This window comes from Trichosurus vulpecula, chromosome 7, assembly GCF_011100635.1.
Source record: "Trichosurus vulpecula isolate mTriVul1 chromosome 7, mTriVul1.pri, whole genome shotgun sequence".
Taxonomy (NCBI): Eukaryota; Metazoa; Chordata; class Mammalia; order Diprotodontia; family Phalangeridae; genus Trichosurus; species Trichosurus vulpecula.
In genome coordinates this window covers 78,312,958-78,331,363 of record NC_050579.1, presented here as the reverse complement: position 1 = coordinate 78,331,363, position 18,406 = coordinate 78,312,958, and the positions used below count along the sequence as shown (strand labels likewise).

The following is an 18,406-nucleotide window of genomic DNA, read 5'->3' as shown; positions in this document are numbered from 1 at the left end:
ATATTTGATTCTGGAAGCGATAGGGAGCCACTTCAATTTAATGAATGGAAGGATGGTCAGTCCTGCATTTGAAGGAGATCACTTTGGCAGCTGAGTGGACAATGGATCAGAGACAAGATCTATGGCATGTAGACCCACCAGCAGGCTACTGCACCTGCGGGGTGGTAGTGTCAGAGGAAAGAAGGGGGTGTATTTGAGGGAAGTTACAAAGGTAAAATCGACAGCCTCTGGCATCAGATTGGATATGGGAGGGTAAAAAGAGTGAGGAGCCAAGGATACCATTTAGGTTGAGAACCTGGGGGAGTGGGAAGATGGTGGTTCCCTCCACCAGGGAAGTCTGGAAATAACAGGAAATTTGAGGGATGGGGGAAGATAATGAATTCAGTTTTGGAAATATTAAATTTTAAATGTCTACAGGATGTCTGACAGGCAGTCGGAGATGCAAGGCTGGAGGTCAGGAGAGAGGTGAGGGCTGGATAAGTAGATCTGGGAATTGTCAGCTTAGAGATGATAATTGAATCCATGATAAGTGATGAGATCAAATGAAATTATAGAGGGAGAAAAGAAGACGGCCCAGGATGGAGATTGGGAGATACTCCTAGCTACCGGGCATGACCCGGATGAAGATCAAGCAAAGGAGACTAAGAAGGAGGAGTCAGATAGGCAGGAGAATAACCAGGAGATAGCAGTGCCACAAAAACTCAGACAAAAGGGAGTATCAAGGAGAAGAGGGTGATCAGCAGTGCTAAAATTAGCAGCACGAAGATCAAGAAGGATGAGGACTGAGGCGAAAAACATTGTATTTATTATTTATTTCAAAAATCACCTTTATCATTTATTTATAACTGCCAAATATTGCATCTGGCAATTAAGAGATCATCAGTAACTGTCAAGCATACAAGTAGGTTGAAAAGGTGGATATTAGCAGTCGTAGGAACCTGGAAAGGCTTCACGCAAGAGACAGTGCTCATGCTGCCCCTTAAAGGAAGGAGACTCTGTGACAAAGGTAAAAAGAGTGAATTTCGAGCACGTGGGGCCAGGGCAAAGTCACTGAGTTGGAGTGCCCTGCGTGAGGCACAGAGATTCAGAAAGCCAGTTTGGCTGGACTGCAGAGTGGTGAGGGTTATTATTGTTTAAATGAGCACATTCATTGTTGTGAACTCGTTTCTTTGCATACTTTGCAGGTATGCACTTTCCTCCTGACTCTTGTCCAGAAAGTGATCACAATCTTTAGTAATGAGATTTTGTTTCATGCTTCATTTTCTTTCCTATAATGCAGTTTGATTGAGCAGTTGCATTGGAAGATGTCTCTATGCAGATTCCAGCTCCCTTAGCGGGAAATTTTACTATTTACTTTAGACCTAATCCCAGTGGAAATTGTTTCTGTTTTCTTTAGCTGGCATTTCAAATTATTTTCTTTACATGTATAATTTTACAGTAAACCCATTCTTCCTGACTATTTTTGTGGTGCCTCCTTTTTCTTGTCTAGCCCCAATTGCAGCTAGCCAGAGGAAGCCTGCTTTCTCTTAGAAGATTATCTGAAGCCTTCAGGGAAAGACAGCAAAGATGTCGAAGAACACACTTTTTTGTTTCTTTGTTTTATAGCATGGTATAGCCATTTCTCTTTTATCTTTCTCGATTTATGAAATCACATAAAATCACAAATCCTAGGGACAATAAATGAATCACTGGATACATATTTGGCTAAAACACTTCTTTTGTGAACCTAGTGCAATGAAAGTTACTGGCCTCCACTTATTTCAGGGTAAAGAATTTTCAGGATCTAATTAAAAACAGTCATCTAAATTTACAAAACAATATTACTGATATAAAATGTGGCTAAGAAGCCTAATATGCATTTAAATCTGATATACGTTGGTAGAACATAGTATTTAAATATTAAATTTGTTTATTAAATTAGTTATTTTTGAAAAGCTAAGTACCAAAGCAATTTGCAATCTCTAGACTGATCATTCAAATTTAGTTATGAGTCAAACTATAGAAAGCATTCCTTTGCACTGGTGTAATTCAAATAAATGATTAATGGCTGGTCATTTCTGTCTTAAGGTTTCTGTGAAAATTTTGCTTTGTGTATATATATATATATATATTTTTTTTAAAAGAACGCTTTGCTGAAAATGTTATTCTTGGCTCCTCACCAAGGCATTGTAAAAAGTAATGTAAAAATATTTCTGAAGTGAGATACTTAAGTGAAATGCACTGTAAAAACACAAACCATCATTATTGTTAATGGTTCAGGAAGGAGCAAATTTTCTGATTCATTTACAGTATCTTAAGAAATGAAGACTAAAAAATAACTAGACATGGGCCCCATATTACCCCACAGTAACATGATATATTACTAGGAAGTTATATTGGGCTCAGTTGTCATTTCAAAAAAATCATCAAGGAGATTTTTATTTGTTATTTAAGACCTAAAATGGTCTAGAATTGATAGAAAACATTGAAGTTTGAACACAAAATAGAAGAGAAAAAGAATGAGTTAAAATTAATTTTTGAGTGTATAAGATGAAATAATACCCAGTTACTGTAAATATCATTTAAATGTAGAATCTTGAACATAATTTGACAGTATACAATATACTCAGTTGGGTCTGATATTATCAATATAGGCATTCCCTCTATACCTCTAGAGTCCTCTTTTAGGATTTCTAATAGGATCCAATGAAAATGCCAGGGGCTTTCCTTGAGTTCTCCTGATATCCTGTTTGCATAGTCAGGCCAAACTCTTTTGAATGATTAGCAATCTCATTTAGGAGGCTCTGCAATGTTCCAGAGTTTTACGAAACCAAGACAATGTTAAATGCCAATAGAAGCATAAGGTGACCTTTATCTATAGAGAATCCTTCTTTGCCTTGAACCCTAGATTGCGTCTCCTCCAAGATACTGTTGAACACCTGCAGCAAGTATAAGTTTCCTGTTTTATGCCTTGCTTAATTTTAATTTTCAGATGGCTGAATAAACTTATTTCAGTTGTCATATCTTTCAAGCAATCTGATATAATATACATACATACATATCTATCTATATATCTCTATATATCTACACACACATATATGTATATGTATAAAAAAAGATGTGGTCTACTGTGGAATGTTATCTGTGAAAGCCTGACCTAACTGTGTAATATGAAGAAGGATGGCAGAAAATTATGAGCAATATCGTCCCACAATACAATGACAAGTAGTAAAGATTAAAAAGTTTAAAGAAAGCTTGGCAAGAGACCTTAATAAGTAATGTCACCCCCAAGAACATTTAAGGATGAAAACAAGAGCAAATGAAAGATGGAAAGGATCTACTAAGATTTTTACAACCAAGTCTTTTCACCATGAAGGAGAGTGAGTAGAACTCTACCATCATACACATTCTAGATGTGCTTATAGAGAAAACCGAAACTGCCTGAAGAAGGTAGTATGGGAAAAGTGACTGGATTAATTTGACCAGCCATTTCCCAATTGATGGGCACCCCCTTAGCTTCTAATTCTCTACCAAAAAAAAAAAAAAGCTAATATTTAAAGTAGTTCCAAACTGATTTCTAAAATGCTGGGACCCAAATGATTCCACCAATAGTACATTAACATACCTGTTTTCTTGCAACCACTCCAACATTTGTCATTTACTTTTTTTGGGTCAACGTTACCAGTTTGAGAAGCATGAGGCTTTAATTTGTATTTCTTTTGTTATTAGTGCTTTGGAAATTTTTTTCATTAGGCCATAGAGAGCTGGCTTATTCCTCTGAGAACTGCTTACTCATTTCTTTTGTCCATTTACCAACTGAGGAATGACTCTTCTTATAAATTTGAATCAGTTCATTATACCTTTTTCAGAAAAACTTGCAGCAAAGCTGCTTTTCCAGCTGTGTCCATAATAATCTTAGCAGCATTAGATTGGTTAATGCAAAAACATTTTAATTTTGTGTAAAAACAATTGGCTGTTTCCTCTTGTGTGATCCTCTTTATCCACCGTTTGACAGTGAACTCTTCTATCCACAGATCTAAAAGAATTTTTTTCTTGTTCCTCTAACTTGTTTATGTGACATTTTAGATCTAGGTCACATATTCATTTGGCATTTATTTTGGTGTATGATATGAAGTTTTGGTCTAAATTTAATTTCCACCAGACTATTTTCCAGCTTTCATCAAATACTGGTTCCTTACCACAGTAGCTGGAGTCTTTGTATTAGACTAGGAAGTTGGTTTGCTTCAGTGTGGAGTAGCTCTAATCTGTTCAACGGATTGATGTCTATTTTTCAATCAGTATCAGATTGTTTTTTGATGATTACTGCTTTGTAGTATAGTTTAAGGTCTGATATCTAGGTCTCCATCTTTATTCTTTTTATTTCCCTTGAGATGCTTGACCTTTTTGTTCCTCCAGATGAATTTTGTTATTTTTTCTAGTTCTACAAAGTACTCTCCTTTAGAAATCTGATTGTTATGGCACTAAATAAGCAAATTAATTAAGGCTGTTTTGCCATTTTTATTTATTGGCTTGCCCATAAGCAATTAATATTTCTCCAATTACTTGGATCTATTTCTATTTCCATAAAGTATTTTGTAGTTGCATTCGTATGATGCCTGTGTGTCTTGCTCTATAGTTTTTGAGTGGAATTTCCCTTTCTATCTCTTCCTGCTGGGTTTCATGGCTAATACACAGAAATGCTGATGATTTATTTATGTGGATTCCATGTCCTGCCACTTTGTTGAAGTTAGAACTTTCTTCAAAAAATTTTGTTGGTGTTTTATGGTTTTCCAAGAACACCATCACATTATCTGCCTAATGCGTTAATCCTGTTTTATTTGCTTATGCTTACTGTTTCAATTTCTTTTTCTTATTACTACAGCTACAACTTCCAGCATCATATCAAACAGAAGTGGTAATAAATGACTATCCTTGTTTCATCCTTAATCTTACTGGAAAGGACTCTAGTTTATCCTCATTACATAAAATACTGGCTCTGGGTTTTAAATATACACTATTCACCACGTTAAATAAAGATCCACGTATACTTATGTTTCTCTTGTTTTAAAGGCAACTAGGTGGTGCAATGGCTAGAGTTCTGGACCAGAAGTCGGGAAAACCAGAGTTCTCATCAGGCTTCAGATAGCTGCGTGACTTAGGCAAATCACTTAAATTTTGCTTCCATGTCCTCGGCTGTAAAAAGAGAAAAATAGTAATAGCTACCTCCCAGGGTTGTTGTGAGGATAAAATGAAGGGATATTTATAAAGTACTCAACAAAGCTTAAAAGGCTAACCTTAAGCCCAGCTCACTCTGAAGCTCATAGGTTGGACCACAATAGGTCCCTGCCCAAGCTCCACTTAATGGCTTTATCTTGGGCCCTCCAGGCTTAGAGTGAATGTCAATGGTAACTTTCTCTTTGGAACAGCAATCTTGAGGGTCTTCCTCTCCCAGTTTGGTTTTTTTTTTTTTCCTAACTAAAGGGGCCGTCCCTTGACTCACTTCTTCAAGAGGCCTATTCACTGAATGGGTGTTAACCTCACTCTAAGTGAGTACATGAAAAGGCCTTAGCCTAAAAGGGCCAGGGTCTCCTAATGCATCCTGGGCCGTCTCCAGTCATCCTGATGAATATCTGGTCACTGGATCCATATGGTTCTGGAGGAGAAAGTGAGGCTGGTGACCTTGCACAGCCTTCCCTCACTCAAATCGAAGTCAACTGCAAGTCGTGCCATCATTTCCCTGATGTCATGGTCCTCTTTGAAAACGAAGGACAAACACAACAACAACACAAAATGAGTATTGCATTTTATCAAAAGCCCTTTTCTGTGTATAGTGACATAATCATATTATTTTTGCTGCCCTAGTTATTAATATATTCAATGAGATATTTTTCCTAATATCAAACCAACCCTGAATTTCTGGTATAAATCCAAACTGGTCATAGTCAAGAAAGATTTATAAAAATTATATAATCTTTTATATTGGTTTAGCCTCTTTTCTAATATTTTATTTAAAATTGTAGCTTTTGTTTTCTATTTTGACTCTCCCTGGGTCAGCTATCCAGATCACCTCTGTGTCATCAAAAGAATTGGTGGGATCCTTTCTTTTCCTATCTTTGTAAACAGTTTATATAATGTTGGAATTAATTGATTGTTCTTTGAATGATTGACAGAATTCACAAGTGAATCCATCTAATCCTGGGTTTTCTTTTTCCTTTGGGAGTTCATCTATGGTTTATTTGATTTCTTTTTCTGAGACTGGGTTATTTAAATTCTTTATTTCTTGTTCTGTAAAATTGGGCATTTCATATATTTTTGTAAATATTCACCCACTTCTTTTAAGTTGTTGGTTTTGTTGACACATAGTTAGGCAAGCCAGTTTCTAATCACCTCTACTTCTTCTCCATTTGATGTGAATTCTTTTTTCACTTTTGAAACTGGTAATTTGGTATTCCCCTTTTTTTTTGGTCGAAGCTAACAATTTACCTATTTTATTCTTCATCAAAATAAAACCTGTTTTTTATGGGGCCGAGTCCAAGGTCCCCTCTCCCAAAGTAGAACAATGAGAGTTACAGGCCTTTGCACCTGGGGGTCATGTCTTGAGTCTGAGTTCCCCTGTCTAGAATGAAGTGATCACCCAGACACAGTGCCTTTGGCCTGGGGACTGAGTTTCACATCTCCTTCCTAGGGATCATGATGAGAGCAACCATACAGAGGCCGTGCAACTCCTCCAGTCTCTGAGACTGGCGGGGTGAGGGCTGAATCACAAGGTGGTCAGGGCCAAGTCTTGTAGAGGTCAGGGGAGCTGGGCTACAAGTGTTTCCTCTCAGTTCACCATCTTGGCCAGTCCCTTCTGCTGAAATTAATCTGTTCCTTTTGAAGCACCTCTCTCTTATTGCAGTCCTTACCATGCTACCATGGACTGATTTCTTGGTCTATCCCACCCAACAGCACCCCAACTAGAACCCCAGGTCATTACCGGATCCAAATTTAAAATGAGTCTTTATAGAGAGTATTTTAACAAAGAGCAAACCCCCAAGGTGACGATCTTCACTTGCGGTTCATGAATACTTCATCCCAACCACCAGACAAAAACAACGGCTACACTCAACTGGAACACGATGATGTGGGGAGGGAGGAAGGGAGAGTTGTTTCAGGTTTTTTTTTTTTTAAGGAAGGCTTATTTTTTCTCTAAAAGGCAAAAATATTTATCTTCGATTTTTATTTTTAACTGAAGCAATCTGGCTTACATATAGTGGGGAAAGAATTTTAACCCTCATCATCCCCAAAGGAAAAGATAGCTATGAATTATTGTTGGTAAAAGGATAACAGATTTATTTATAGATATGTTTTGGCATGTACTTCCCATGAATACACCAGAAAGGAATTGTGTGCTGCCTCATTATAACAATACTTTTTAAAACTCACATTTATGTAGTTTTAAGATTTACAAAGTACCACCTTCTTACAAACCTGTAAGTTTGGTAGTACAAGTATTATTATCTACATATTTCAGATGTGTAATTTGGAGATTACATGTTTTGCCCATGGTCACGTAATTTGTAAATGTCAGAGCAAGGCTCTAATATATCATGGTTTCATATTTTCCCTAATCCATCATACATTGCCACATTATGCTGTAAAGAGATAACAGAGTTGCCAACATAACATTCAATGGAGAAATACTGTAAGCATTTCAACTAAAATCAGATCCAAAGCAAAGTATGCCTTTTCCTGTTGGTTTTATTTGCTATATTATTAGAAATTCTAGCAATAAAACAGGACTAAAAGGGGGTTAACACCAAAAAAAATCATTATTTACATGTGACTGTATCTAAAAAATCCACATCTCTACCAAAATGTTACCAGAGACAATGAATGAGTGGAAAATGATTGTAATGTGAAAAACAAAATTATTATTTTTAAAGGTCTAAGTATTTATCAACACTATTGGAGGCTGGGCAAAAAAACAGAGAAGCAGATAAATGGAATAAAACAGATCAGACATCTAATCCAATGTATATAAAAGATAACTGTTCAAGAAAGCTTTAGAAAAAAAATTGTCTTAAACTGGGGAAAGGATTATTTAACAGAAACAGAGAAAAAAATGGAATGAAATATTTCTCTCCATTGTGGAAGAGAGATTTTTCCAATTCAACCAATGGAAGGAATTATTGAAGACAAAACAAATATGCTTGTCTACATTAATTTTTTAAATTGCACAACAAGAAACAAAAGAAAAATAACATACTGAGAAAAATTTTTGGCAAAAATTTATTCCATTTGGTAATCTTTTTGTAATGTTTTAGAGTCTGGAAGTATAAGACCATCTTCAACCTTCAGCTGCTTTTCTCTTGGCCAATTAATATTCTTGTCTCCTTTCTCTTCCATATAAATTTCATTTGGATTGTGTACTATTCTATATAAGCCCCTTAATATATCCATTTTATAAATAAGAGGAACTTCCAGATGATACCAATACAGCTCAGCATCTTCTCTGCAATTTATAGTCTTAAAGAGTGACTTTCTCAGGGTTCAACAGCCAAGATTGTGTTAGAAGGCAGACTAGAACCCAAGTCTTCCCGACTTTGGGGCCTGCTGCCTATCTGCTATGTCAACCTGCCTCTTAGATGGTAAATATGACAAAAACTAACCCCTAAAATATAAAAGGAACTACTACTAGTAAGTCACGTTGGTAAGTTCTAATCTACAATGGATAAATGGCCTAGGAGTATAAAAAGGCAGTTTTAAAAAGAGAAGTACACATTATTATTTACTTGAAAAAATATTGAAGTTTACTAACAATAAAAGAATTGCAAATTAAAACAATTTGAGGGTATCCCCATAACCATTAAATTAGGAAAAGTGATTAAAAGCAACAAAATACAGTGCTGGTGCAACATGGAGATATGCACATTCATTCATTCCTCGTAGAACTACAAACTTGTAGAGCACTTTGGGGGAGCGATATGCCACAATATACAGTCAACAATAAAGGGATAATTATACCTCTATGACCCAATAATTCTGTTGTTGGGAATATACCCTGGCAATGCTATCAAAGACCAAAAAAAAAAAAAAAAGGTCTATTTGTTCAAAGATTTTTATAGCAACATTTTCTGTAGAAAAAAGGGGGGGGGGGGCAAGTAGCCTAACTGTGTAACTCCAGGAGAAGGGTTAAAGCAGGGGTAGGGAAGCTACAGCCTTAAGGCCATATGTGGCCTTCTAAATACTTGAGTGCGACCTTTTGACTAAATCCAAATTTCTGTACATTTACAGTAAAATTACAGTAAATTCATGGTAAAAATTTATGTAAAATTATATAAAGGCTGCACCTAAGGATTTAAAAGGCCACATGCAGCCTAAAGGCCATAGGCTCCCCACCCCTAGGTTAAAGTAAAAAAAGTCAGACCCAGTGGGATGGATGCCATGATAACGACAGCCAGATGAAAAAGAGGGAAAGAGAATAAATATACCAAGTATCTCTGGTATAAGCCAATGGGCACTTGAAGGGAGAGACTGGAAAGGTGTGATGACCACTTATTTTGGATGAGGCCTGTGATTTCATTGGTCTAGGAAAGCAGAAGGTCACCCTCCTTGCCACTGGGAGCTCAGAGAACTGTCCAGGGTCCTGGGCCGTGCAGGGACATGCCCCAGGGTCCCACAGCCAGGAAGTGGAAGATGCCACTACCCCATGCTGCCTTTCATAATAACTGATCATTATAACATGATGGCACTAACACAGTGGGATGCTTTATTAATAGAAATTCATTTAAATGTAGTCGCTAAATAAATTCTGTGGGTTGTACTGATGTTCAATATTCATTTTTAAGGAGGCAGCTCTGGAGTCAGAAGATCTGGGCTCATACCCTGATTCTGCCACTGAGCCCTGTATGACCTTGGGCAAGACACTCATAATCTCTGGCCTTACTTTCTCAAGCTGTAAAATGGTGTTACATTGACTTCTGAGGTCCTTTTCAGCTCTGAATCTATGATCCTACAAAATAATTTAATTTAAAAAGTGGTAGCATAGTATACATTACACATGTAAATGAACATACACAAATGAATTTCAATGCAAATAAAAATATAATTTGGAACATGGTAGAAGAATTAGTTAAAAAACAACCCAAAATTACAATAAATCAACAAAGAATTTTAATGAAGAGCTAAGTAAATCCATACATATAAATTTCCATGTTGCTAGAGTCAGCAATACCCCAAGTTCAGGGCAACTGAAAACAACTTGATTTAAAATAGCTGAATAATTTCTAGACATTAGATAGAAAACTTTTTTCACTTAAAGTTTCTTCTATTTACATTAATGAAATGTTTACAAGATTAAAAAAAAGTATATCCATGAACTTAATTCTGGAGTTACATTTTTGCTAAATTCCTTCTAAAGTTAAATGAGGTCAAAATTAAATTTCAAAATAATTGTCATAATTACCCTTATCTTAGCATTCAATAAACTGCATTTAAACCCCATGGGAACTCATATATAGCTTAGAAAAGTGACTAACTTACCAAGGATTCAGAGTCTCTCTCAGCTCTCTTCTCTTCAAACAAACGTATTTTAACAGCACTCATCTTATCAGTATCAGCAAGGACATAATGCCTTGGATTATAGTCTTTGGACAAGCTGCCAAGCAGTCTCAGAATTTCTGTGGTGTGCCCACCTGAAAATCATATTGAAGATCATAGAGATTAAGAAATATACAATGTGAATCAACAACTGACAAGCAGTAGGCCTATTTGCCCATCTGATTTTACAGTAAATATAGGGTGTCCCTAAAGTCTGGACACATAGGAAAAAAAAATGCATATTTTGAAATATTTGGAATATTAATAGACCTTAGCCCCCTTGACTTCTTTTTCTGGGGTATGCTAAAGGAGGAGGTATACTCGAAAATCACAGATGCAACACACTTAATTGAACACATAAAGAGCGAAAGTGTTAAAATTGACAGCAATGTGGAGCTACTGCATCGAGTTCACATGAATCTTGCAAAGAGCATTAACCTTTGCATCACATTTGATGGAAATCATATTGAAGATGTTATTTGTTAATATTACAATTAAATAAAATGTTGTTGAAAATTTCTTTCATTTCTTGAAAATATGCATTTTTGCCTATGTGTCCAGACTTTAGGAACACCCCGTATTTAAATAGAGGATTACAGTTCCTTCCTAAGAAATAAGTAAGGAATGGAAAGACTGATCTCAGCCTTCATGCACCATCCAATCAGTGGCAGCAGCTAGTCCTACTTCTGGCCCAGCACCTGCAGCCACCATCCAGAGAAGGAACTCCTGTGGAGAAAGGGGCCAGGCATCCTCAACTTCCATCTATGGAGGGAAGCCAGTCTAACTGAGACAGCAGGACATCCTGAGGAAGAGAAAGGTGGTGGGAGAATAAAATGGTTACCTCCCTTTGGAACCCAATGGAGATAGCTCAGAGGACCCTCAACCCAAGAGCCATGGGGGTAGCAATGTCTCCTAGACCATGGGCCTTGCTTTCAGCCTGCCCTTCATGGCTGTCATTGAAGGAAGCATTCACCCACCTTCCTTGCCTTCACCAACAGCAACTGAATGGGCACAAAGGCCCAAGAACCCTGGGAGTAGCGGCATCTCCCAAACCACAGGTACTACTGTTTCCAGCAGAGCTCCCTCAACCTGACCCAGGGAAGCAACCCCTGTGGAGAGACAATGGGGCCTGGCAATTACTCCTGCAGGTGTCACCACTGCCATTCCCGAAGACCTAGGAAAGGAAGTTCTTGCCCAAATCCTTGGCACTGTCAAATTGTTCAATACCAGAAGCTGACATGATGTCATCAGAAAAAATGACATTTTAAAAGACACATCTCCATCTGCTTTGCCAATGTATCCTAAGGACTATGGGGCCTTTCCATCTGACTTGTAGGTGAAACCTTCCATGTATGCTCTCCTTATGCTTAACAAGGGTGTACAATTATTTATTAATAGTAGTTCCTACATCAGATGTCTCCTGATTCCTTCCCTCCCATTCCTAAAAGCTTGTGACTCATCCTCACAATTACTGGGTAATTATCTTGCATGTAGTGATCTGTGTACACATAGTCTCATTTGTGAAAAGAAACAGGACAGGAACTATTTGATTTTTTTCCCATTTGTACTCTGCCCCCCACCCCCCTCAGCCTAGCACAGTACATGCCTATCTGCCATACAGTGCTCATTCGGTCAGTGGGTCAGCAGGCTTTTTTTAAGTGCTTACTCACTGCCAGGCACTGTGCTAAGTGTTTATTTAGTTCATATTTATTGAATGATCATGTTTTTAAATTTTTTATTATGGTTCTTACAGTATTTATTTATACATGTTTATTTACATATTTATAAATAAATGTATAATATATTTCTACTTAATATATATATATATTTAAATATACTTTATACATATTGGGAAGTACATTAAATGCAAACCACATTATGGTACCTCCCCTGTTAAAAAGAGAAAGAAATGCATTTTATTTAAAAGAGTAACAGATTATTAACTGTCAGATCATAGAATTAGAGCAGGGGTTCTTACTTTGTGTTACAAATCCCTTTGTCAATCTGGTGAAGCCTACAGACCCCTTCTCAGAATAATAATAGTTTTCAATAACTAAACGAAATGCTAACTTTGAGACAGAGATGAGTAAAAATAAAGATGCCATAGCCCCCCTCCCCCACGCATTTATGGATACTCTCAAATCTACCCACTGACCCCAGCTTAATAATTCAGAAGGGCCTTAGAGGTACAATCTGTCTCTTTTTGTCTGTCTCTCTTGTTCTCTCTCTCTTTCTGTCTCTCTCTCTCTCTCTAAAGACTTACGCAGACACTGAGGCCCTGAAAAAGATGTGTGATTTTCCAAGGTCACACACTCAGATAGTAAGCTGCAAAAACATATTAATAACAAGAAAGGATATTCATCTTCTCTTTGAAGTTAGAAGAGATCCTACAACTCCTTTTTACCTCTATAGATACTGCTGGTGGTGCAGTGGATGGGACTGTGGGCCTGGAGTCAGGAAAAACTGAGTTCAAATTCTACCTCAGATACTCTCCAGCTATGTGACCCATGGCACATCGCTTAACTTCTGTTTGCCTCGATTTCCTCAAATGAAAAATGGGAATAGCACCTACTACCTAGGGTTATTGTGAAGATTAAGTGAGATGATATTTGTAAAGTATTTTGCACAGTGCCTGGCCCACGGAAGCCCTTGTTTTATGACTGAGTTTCAAAGCATTTAATTAACAGTTTACATTTTCAGGGTTTTGTAGCCACAAATTCTACTGCCATACATGCTATGCTCGAGTGTCATCATTACCTCGAGAGTTGGGTTAATCCTCCAGAACTTTATCACCATAATGCCTAAAGAAAACCTTAAATGGACATACAGCCAGGTCCCAATTAATGCGATTAAATAATGAAATCTCATGAAGTGGTTGCATTATTCAAATCTGTATTGCGTGTTTCTCCTGGGCTAGAACCAAGGACCACATTTTACATAATTGCAGCTGCAAGTAGTGCAAATTCAAATACACATGACCACTTGAGGAGATTTATTATTTGCACTAATCAGGACCCAGATGTAACAATTTGATTTTCCTTTATTCTTCTAACCCCAGATTTTGCAGACCCAACTCTCACAGAGTTATTCGTCACGTCTCAGTTTTTTTGGATGACCATCTACTGACATAATGCTCTGTATCTACCTACATTGGACTTTCCCTGTTAAGAGTAGAAAAGATTCATGTATTTTGTTATTCTACTTAAAAAAAAAGGTTTATTAATGTCTTTTTTTAGCATAAAAAACTTCCCAATATCTTTCCCCAGCGTCCATTACAGAGAAAAACAGTTAAGTGGATATGCACAATAACGTAAACAACATTCCACACTTGTCAAGTTAAAACAACAAGCATTTACTAAGTACCTACTGTGTACCTGGCACTGTGCTAAATGTTGGTGATTCAAAGACAAAAAACAGTCCCTGCTCTCAAGGACCTCAGTCTAATGAGGGAAACACTGTGCAAGCAACTATGTACAAACAAGCTTTTTAGAGGATAATTGGGGGCAGGATCAGAGGGAAGGACTGGGAACGTGTTCTCACAGAACACCTGAGACCTGAAGGAGGCAGGCAGGCAGAGAGGAGTCAGGAGAGAATTCCAGGTATAGGAGACAGTCAGTGAAAACGCCCAGCAGTTAGAGATGGAGTATCTTGTTCAAGGAATAGCAAAAGGCCACTGTCACTGTACCCAGTGTTACTGGAGGAGCAGGGTAGAAGAAGAGAGGAAAGATAGCAAAGGCTCAGGTTGTGAAAAGCCAAACAGAGGACTTCATATTTGATCCTGGAAACAACCACCGGTGCCACCGGAGTAGAATGAATAGGACAGTACACTGGACAGAGCTGAGCTTCAGGGGTGGGGAACCTGTAGCCTCAAGGCCACAGGTGGCCCTCTAGGTCCTCAAGCCTTTGAAGGGCCATGCCTGAGGAGGACCTAGAAGGCCACCTGTGGCCTTGGGGAACTTTGGATTCAAAGAGCCGCACTTGAGGAGCTAGAGGGCGACATATGACTTGGAGGCTGCAGGTTCCCCACCCCTGTTAAAGCTGACTGGAAGAGGGGAGTGACTAGAGGCAGGGAAACCAACCAGCAGCATGAGGCGATGAAGGCCTGGACCAGGGTGGAAGAGTGTTTGATGGTCTACACAACATTCCACAGCTGCAGTCCCCAAATCTCTCTACCAAGAGGGGAAAAAATGTGTCCCATCATGTGTCTGCTGGAACCAAGGCTGGTCACTGCATTTAGCTGGAATGCTGGTGACGACTACCGGTGTTGCTCTTCTTTATCTTACTGTAGTCGCCGTGTAACCATTTCTATTTCTGCTTATTTCATTATGCATCAGTTCATGCAAGTCTTCCCAAATTCCCATGAATTCCTCATACCTGTAATTTCTTACAGCACAATAGTCCATGACATTCATGTAGCACAAAATGTTTAGCCGTTTCCCAACTGACAGACACTCTTTTGTTTACAATTTTTTAATACGACAAAAAGTAGTGGGACTTCTCTCTCTTTAGCCTTCTTTAGTTATTAGTAAAGTAGTGGAATCTCTGGGTCAAAAGACACCCAGATTATTTTCCAGAATAGACAGACCAATCAATTCACAGCTCTGTCTTCCCACAGCCTTTCCCATTCCTTTCATCTTAATGAGATGTTATGTGCTTAATAAACGCCTCTTAGATTGGGTTTACTGTAAATATTTACATTAGCTTAATTTCAACCTAAGTGTAAGAATACTATTGTGAAGATCAATGGAGAGTATGTAAAAGTGATTTGCAAATCTTAAAGTGTTACGTAAGTATATGCAAATATGAATGCATATAAATGTATGCATATACAAATAAATATAAATATATGTGCATATAAATAGATATATAAATATAAATGTAGAGTCTGTAAGCAAATATATAAATAAATGGATAAATGGATAGGTATCTAAATATAAATATGAACGTATAAGTATATTTTCTTAAGTCATTTTTTAGTCATGTCTGAACCCATTTGGGGTTTTCTTGGCAGAGATACTGGAGTGGTTTGCTATTTCCTTCTCCAGTTCATTTTACAGATGAAGAACTAAGGCAAACAGGGTTAAGTGACCTGAATCATTCAGCTAGGAAGTGCCTGAGGCCAGATTTGAACTCACAAATACAGGCATATAAATAAGTAAAAATGCAAAGGCATATAAATAAAAAATGTATAGAGACACAAATAAAAACAAATGTATAAGGATAAAAATATAAATAAATAAAAATGTATAGGGATACAAATAAATACAAAGGTATAGGGATGTAAATATAAACAAATAAATGTACAGAGATACAAATAAATGCAAATTTATAGGAATATAAATATAAATCAAGACAAATGTGTAGGGATAAAAATAAATATATGGGTATAGAAACATAAATGTGTGTTATATAAGTGTATATGTATAGAAACATACAAAATGTAAATACAAGTGTATATGTACCTAAATATATAAATACATATACAAAACATATACAAATAAACATGTATATGTAAAACCATAAGTAAATGACTTATAAAAGTCTCCACGAAAAGTTCCTTCCGAACTGGGATTGTTTTTATCTTTGTGCCTCCAGTACATGGAGGCACATACTAGGCACTTAATAAATGCTTGCAGCTTCATTCTATATTTGCATTTATATGTCTGTGTACACACACAAAGATGCCTGGGGGGAGGGGGGGGGACCCTAAGTGTTAGTAACCTGTGGTATTATGAAATCCTCTATCCAACTCCCAGACCAGGGCTTTGCCTCACTACTTCATGCTAGAATTGTGTGTATGTCTATACACACAGATGTTTATTTCCATATTTATGTACATATACATACATATTTGTATACATTTATATGCCTATACATTTATAGAGAGAGCCAGTGAGGCCACCCATTTCCTGAGAGAGGGACTCTGGCACGGTGTCGAGTTTCCCTGAACCCTGGCTCTGCTACGTACTAGAGCAGGTCATAGCCTCTCTGGGCCTCGGTTTCCTCATCTGTAAAAGGAATGCATTGGATGCGGTCCCTCCGAGCTCGAAATCTACGGTCCGAGGACCCCAAGTCCTAGGCAAGGAGGTGAGCTGCAAGGGGGGACGAAACTCAGGAGGAGGAAAGCACAAAAGAATCAACGAAAGGCGTCTAAATGCTCGTTCTCTTTTGTTTGGGGCTTTTGTGGAATTAAATTAAGAGGAATCCAGAAAGCTCCAGCATAGGTAACTGGGAGTACAGTGGACAGAGGGCTGGACTTTAGACTTGGGGAAACCTGAGTTCAAGTCCCGGCTGGAAGACGCTGGTCGGTTCACTTAATGTCTCTGGGTCTCAATTTCCTCATCTGTAAAATGAGGGCGAGGGCATCAATTTTCTAGCTTTAAAACAGATTATCTTATTCATTCGGATCATTAACATCGCTGAGCCCCAAGCCTCCAGTTTAACGTGGACTCAACCCGGGCCAGTAATTCACAAAAACCACATAGACCAGCATGCAATGCTTCAAGCAAAGCAGAACGAGGCGAGGGCGGGGGGGGGGGGGTGTGCGTGAGTGATAAACTACAAAACCGCGTTGTCTTTTGGGGCTTGTAGTCCTAAGGGAAACCGGGGGAGAGGGGCTGTCATGTGACCGGTAAAGCTACGACCTCAGTCTACTCACCGGACCCGGCCACCACCAGCACTCTAACGGACGCAGTCGGTATCCCCCCTTTTCGGAAGCAAAGCACCAGCCACAGCCGCAGCAGTACGAGAGCGGCAACACCCCCCACAGCGATCAAGCAGAGGAGGAAATTCATGCTAGCCGAGAGGGTCCATGAGCGCCACAACCAGGAAGGGAAGTCCGCGGTAGAAGTTCGAAAACTACGGGAGCCGAGGAAGCTCGAAATGTCTCAGCCCCGTCGCTTTCCGTCGCGTTCTCGGCTGCCTGGACAGTCTATTCGCTCGAGAGGTGGCGCTCCGGTCTAAGGAGGGCGGAGAATGATGGGATGTCGTCATTATCTCATTTCCCACGCAGCTGTTGGCCCGGGGGCGGGACTTCCGACTGCAGGAAACTTGAAAGTGCAAGCCCGGCTACCTGTGTAGTCTCCGCCTCCAGGGACGCGCTCCTCCCTTTGGAACCAGGCGTTGATTGCCCCCCCCCACCTTCTGCCCTGGGCGGGCGCCGCGCCCAGCCCCTCTACCTTTAATGTCACGTCCACATTACGTCTGCTAGGGCCCGGATTTCCTTCCTTTCCTTTCGTAGTCGGAATAATCAGTCCCACCTCTCCAGGAATGAACCCGGGCTGCTACCCTTACCAGGCCAGGTTCTGTGGCTGGCCTAGGTAATTAGCTCCAGGGTTGCAATGATCCTGTCCTTCTGAGCTCCATATGCTGGGCTCTCATCCCTTGGATATCCCACCTACCTTTCTTCAAAACTGACTTGCCTGGGCGGGTGATCAAAGAAAGTGGATATCTCCAATTGATCAGTGGTCAAAGGCTACCAACAGGTAGTTTTCAGAAGAAGAAATGGAAGCTATCAATAGTCACATGAAAAAATGCTCTAAACCTCTAATGCAAATTAAAACAATTTGGAGGTACCACGGCACACCTATCAAAGTGGCTAACATGACAGTAAAGGAAAATGACAAATTCTGGAAGGGATGTGGGAAAATTGGGACACCAATGCATTGTTGGTGGAGTTGTGAACTCAGTCAACCATTCTGGAGAACAATTTGGAACTATACCCAAAGGGCTATAAACTGAACATACATACCCTTTGACTCAACAATACCACTACTAAAGACTCATAAGTACAAAAGTATTCACAGCAGCTCTTTTTGTGGGGGCAAAAATTGGAAACTGAGGGCAT

At 38.8% G+C, this 18,406-nt stretch overlaps 1 protein-coding gene across 3 annotated transcripts in view; it reads right to left on the bottom strand.

Moving 5' to 3' along the window:
- The window catches only part of ALG14 (ALG14 UDP-N-acetylglucosaminyltransferase subunit), a 105,387-nt gene extending 87,850 nt beyond the window's left edge, over positions 1 to 17,537 (bottom strand). For 2 of the 3 annotated variants that reach the window (XR_005010948.1, XM_036769257.1), the window contains exons 1-2: positions 17,219 to 17,537; positions 10,504 to 10,655 (exon numbers count right to left, since the gene is read on the bottom strand). Coding sequence is in view for 2 of the 3 variants with exons in the window: in XM_036769257.1 (XP_036625152.1) it covers positions 10,504 to 10,655; positions 17,219 to 17,354 (288 nt within the window). In the remaining variant the exon portion in view is untranslated. The remainder of the gene's footprint in view (positions 1 to 10,503; positions 10,656 to 17,218) is intronic. The other variant, XM_036769258.1, reaches the window with a different exon arrangement.
- Positions 17,538 to 18,406: the final 869 nt, after the last annotated feature.